General features: G+C 36.2%; 1 protein-coding gene across 7 annotated transcripts in view; it reads right to left on the reverse strand.

Moving 5' to 3' along the window:
• Positions 1-5,125, reverse strand: part of ripor1 (RHO family interacting cell polarization regulator 1) — an 86,695-nt gene that overhangs the window by 37,176 nt on the left and 44,394 nt on the right. For all 7 annotated transcript variants that reach the window (XM_017433925.3, XM_017433922.3, XM_017433924.3 and 4 more), the window contains one exon: positions 1,218-1,367. In XM_017433925.3, the coding sequence (XP_017289414.1) occupies positions 1,218-1,367 (150 nt within the window). The remainder of the gene's footprint in view (positions 1-1,217; positions 1,368-5,125) is intronic.

A 5,125-nucleotide genomic window follows, 5' to 3' on the forward strand; every position in this document is an offset into this window, starting at 1 on the left:
TTTTAGTTGTGTAAGATAAATATTTTATAGTTAATGATAAGTAAAGTTGTTTCGTTCTTCGACGTTGTCTGATTGGTGACGTATTTCCACTCCGGGGCGCAAAAATCTTTGTCCATAGAATCTCGTTAAAGGTTGTACATGCGCAGTAGCTCCTCTTCAGTACTAGAGATAGGACCGTTCAGGGCGCACCTCTCCTGCGCCCAGAGCTGCTGAATGCAGCTGTGTTTACATTTCACCGCCACCCGCCGCCGGAGTGTGGGACTCCCGCCATAGAGGCTGACGTCACATCCGTCTGTCATAAAGTTCGCCTGATTGAAAACTCAAGCCGCGGGTGTGGTGCCTTTTTTTCAAAGACAGTAATAAATTCATTACGTGACTAAGTTACATACAAAAGGTAATAAATAAGTTCATAGTTAATAATTAGTTTAAGAAAATTTATGCTAAAATCTGTTAGAATGTTTGGTTTTGAATTCTAATCGGAGTGAGATATCCGACCTTCGATATATTGTACATTCAGAATACGTGACGTAGTGAGTGCTCGCCTCATAAAACAAGCTTTGACGTATTTTCTCCGGTAAAGTTTTGAAAAATAAGGGAGAAAACAGATCTTATAAACGCTAAATGTGTCCTACAGGCCTCCGTCTTTGTAAGTATTGGTGTGTTCAGGAAGCACTTGTGCATTTATATGTACATTATAATGTTGCTTTTGTCGTTTTAATTCATGTAAATACACTGGTGTGATACCTTAGTATATGTTTTGGTTAAAACATATACTAAGGTATCACATAATAGACATATACCAAAACCTTAGGTATATGTCTATTTTGGATTTATAGCCCCCCCTTGAGAAAACTCCACCAGCCGCCACTGCCTCTTACCCTCTTACCTTTTACTGTAATTCTAATTCTAATTTTTTTCTTTCACCTCTAATTCCACATTACCATATGGACACATGTTGTGACTAAACAGAATTTGCACCATTTCAAGCAACATATTATCAACTGGTTTATACAACACATGTCCTGCTTAGATTAGCCCACCCCGACCATTATGAGTCTGACCTTTTGTCTCTGTTTTAAGGCAACATCAGAAAACCACTGAGAGACAGTATGATCCCTACTGATTGTGCTGCTATATCCTAATATTCTTATTTCTCTAGTACCTGATTATGTAATGACCTTTCTATAAGTTTCATTATAGTGAATATTTCCTCTCACCTCTGTGCACTCCTTGTATTCTTTATTGGCCTCCGCCAAACTCTCCTTGGCCTCTCTGCTTCCTGGAGAGGCTGTGTACGCCTTTATCATTTTGTTGGCTCCGTCTCTCAGTCGTCTCTGCAGGCAATAAGCTTCATAAAGCTCCTCAATCTGTGAAAATGAGATAAAGTTACTTATTTCATCAAAAAATGTTCTTTTGCGGTGGGGAAAACCTGTGCAAATCACTGAAGAACAAACTAAATTGGTTTTAGACAGCAAGTAATTTATTTTCTGACCAACGAGGTGCATTATATACAAAAATACATTTTTAACTGCCCAAACTATATGTATTCAACGCTAAAAAGTAAACTTTGTGAATTAAAGTTAGCAAACCAATAAATCAACTGGAACAGCCACTAAAATTATTTCTTGAACGGATAAAAGATAAACAGCTAAAAGGAGTATTTGTAGTAAAAAACATAAAATATTTACAAAATTATGATAGAAAACAACACATCTTTGAAATACATAAATAATTGATTAATGTTTTACTATGAAAACTCCATTGTTTCTGTTCATTCTTTGGTGTATTTTACACAATCTTCAGGATTTTTTCTTAATTGGTCTCAATTGTTTAAAACTGGTGTGTTTTGTAGATGAAATTTTGTTTCAGCTCTGCAAGAATATTTAAGACTAATTACAAATTTTCTGTTGAAGGGTGCCATCCATCAACATTCTTCTCTGAAGCCCAATAGACATTTGGGACTTCTTTAGTAAAAATTTGTTGTTAAATTTTAATGTTTTGATGTTGAAACTGTTGAAGATGAGTGAAGAAACCCAAGATCTAAAGAAATGTTAAAGCTACTGCCAGTAGGTCATTAGGGTCGCCATGACAACCACACCTGTGTCTGTCACTCAGAGGCAAAATTCTTAAAGAGATAGGCAGTCAGAAACACAGAGTAGGCAAACAAAAAGAGTAGAAAGTGATTCTCAAGCTGAAGTACGAGAAATATAAGTTAGATCTTAAAAATTCTTGAACCATGACCAACAGAAGACTGTGAAAATCACACATGACACTTTTATGTTTTTACAGTGTTTTATGAATCCCCCCAATTCTGGGGGTATTTGGGTCTATGAACGTTTGTTACATTTCAGATTAAATTATTTTCCAAACAGTGCTGGGATTTCTCATGTGTTTCACTAAAATCCTATTGTTGTGTATTTTGTAAATTTTAGTCACGTTGTACAACTTACACTACCAAAAGTGATATTATACAATTTCCAATCAATCTGCATGTTTTGATGTATACAGTAATTTGTACGTTTTTTTTGTTCGTTTGTTTTGTTTTTGCTGAGAGTGAAAACAGACGGAAATTGTAAACAGAACAGTGATGGGGTGCTTTGATTCTTTTACTTCATCACCCTTAATTAGTGCAAAGTCAGTCATATTTATAATAAAAGAAATAATTATTTAAAAGTTATACAACCCATTATTTTGTTTTAAGAATTACATTCATGTTCATATTAATCTAATCTGTATATTTAGTGAAAGATGTTGTAACAATAGCTCAAACAGCAGAGACCAAAATGGAAGAAGAAGCTTTTTTTGAATACGACGAAATGTCGGAACACTTTGCACGAGTAATGGATATACAACCATGAGCGCACTTCAGAGTAGCATTTATGAACTCTCTCACCAGAGTAAATTAATGAACAACAGTTTCAGACTATGACATTTGTTTAATCACACATGGATTGTTTATATTTTATATTTATATTTATATTTATATTTATATTTTTATATTCAATAACAAACTGCTCTGAATCACAAACTGATCTCAGGCAGTCAGCCTGTAAGCAGCTCAGACCTTTTAATGACAGTGTGTTCACGTCATGTTTGAAGTAAAACTTCCTGTTTCTCCTCTCCTTCTCTGTGGCGATGTCCTCCTCTCCATTTGCCTTTTCTTTTAAAATTAAAAATAGTTGACCAAAAGTCCTGTTTTTTTGGCGTAAAGCCAGTCCACTGCATTAACTAGGGTCGGAGTGGTGCTCCTCTTTGAAGTGATCCACACCAAAGTTCTGATAGTAACTCCCACATCAAAGCTTATGGATCCAAATCTAAGGAAGGTTTTTATCTTTCGGGAAGCCAAAAAGTGAAACTCCAGTGGTATTTTCTGTCCGGTTCTAACAATAATTCCAACTTACTGAACTATATTGTACCAGTATTTATTCACTCACTGATGAATAGCTGAATGCTGTGAACTTCAGCGGCTCTGTGGAAGTCACACATCAGGGGGGTCAATGTTCGGTATTAAAAAATATATAGTATACATTAAAAAAAAATTACAATAAAAATATTTTATGATTTTCTTTCAACTGATGTTGGCTTCAAAACACTTCTCAGTTCAGCTTTAAGGTAACAAAACAAAACAAAACCTTTGAATCTTTTGTCATGTTGGAACAATAATGCCTGCACTAGAGGCAGTAGTGATCAAACTGATCATAAAATGAAAAAAATCTTTAAAGTTGAATAAAGCAGCGACAAAGACTGGATGCATTCAAAACAAACAAACCAACAAGAATTTTTATTTGTACTACATACACATTGAAGTGTACATACAAGGATATCTCTGAACGGTTCAGGTGGGACCTCACCAAGTTGTGACTGTTGGGAGACAAGTTGGTGACTCCAAACTGTGGGAAAATTGCAAGCATGTAAAATATCAATTGTGTTTGAGACTACTGTATTTTTCTGTCTATAAGGCGCACCTAAAAGCCTTACATTTTCTCAAAAATCGGCGGTGCGCCTTATAATCCGGAGCGCCTTATGTATGCACTGAATTCCAAAATCTGTCCCTGACACAGGGACGTACGGTAATGTGTACAGTACCGGTACGTACGCTGGCAGCGATAAACCAATCAGAGGACATTACGTAATACATACGGCACGTACGCTGGCAGAGATAAACCAATCAGAGAACATTATGTAATAAAATACAATTAGGAGCTTGCCATCATTCCGGGAGGATTAAAAAAGAACTCCAGCCGCTAGATGTTGGTGTAAACAGCGCGTTCAAAGTGAAATTGCGAGTGGCGTGGGAGCGATGGATGACCGACGGCGAACACACGTTTATTAAGACGGGGCAGTGCCGGGGGAGTTATGCCATCATATGCAAATGGATTGTGGATGCCTGGGCTAAGGTATCTGCTTTAACTGTTGTCCGAGCTTCCGCAAAAGCCGGCATAGCTGTTCAATTCAGACAGAAGATGAGGACTTTGATGGATTTGTGGAAGAAGAATGATAAAAAATAATATGTAAAATAATTGTTACATAGTAGAATAAAGTTCAACCAAACTCACCGTTTTGCTTCTGTGACCTTTTTTTTTTTGTAGAATGTATGTTTTAGCATGCGGAAAAGCCAGATTTTAAAAATTATAGCCTATTCTGTGTGCAGGGCTTGGAAATCTGCATTACTGGCTGTACACATATATTTGTTGTTCACTTCCACCCATATCATATCCACCTTGTACCCACCTTGGCAGCTGCTCCCACATTTATGATTTAGCCTGCAAGAGTACACTTTTTGAAATGAAAACTAATAAATTTGGACCAGTTTTTTTATTGTTATTTTTTCATTTCTGTCTAGTTTATAGACCTCAAAATATGCCTCAAAAGCTTTTTTTGTCAGAAGAGAGCTGAAAAAATAAGTCAAAATACACCACTAGCACTCTTGAGATGGGTTGGAGATGCCCACTACAACTTTATGACTATGTAGTTATCAAACCACTGATAAAAAAGAACAATCTAGACAAATCACTACTGCAGAATTACAGGCCAATCTCCAACCTCCCATTCATCAGCAAAATTATTGAAAAAGCAGTTTTTAAACAATTAAATAACTTCCTAACAATAATAAATCGCTTTGACT

This window comes from Kryptolebias marmoratus, linkage group LG11, assembly GCF_001649575.2.
Source record: "Kryptolebias marmoratus isolate JLee-2015 linkage group LG11, ASM164957v2, whole genome shotgun sequence".
Classification (NCBI taxonomy): domain Eukaryota; kingdom Metazoa; phylum Chordata; class Actinopteri; order Cyprinodontiformes; family Rivulidae; genus Kryptolebias; species Kryptolebias marmoratus.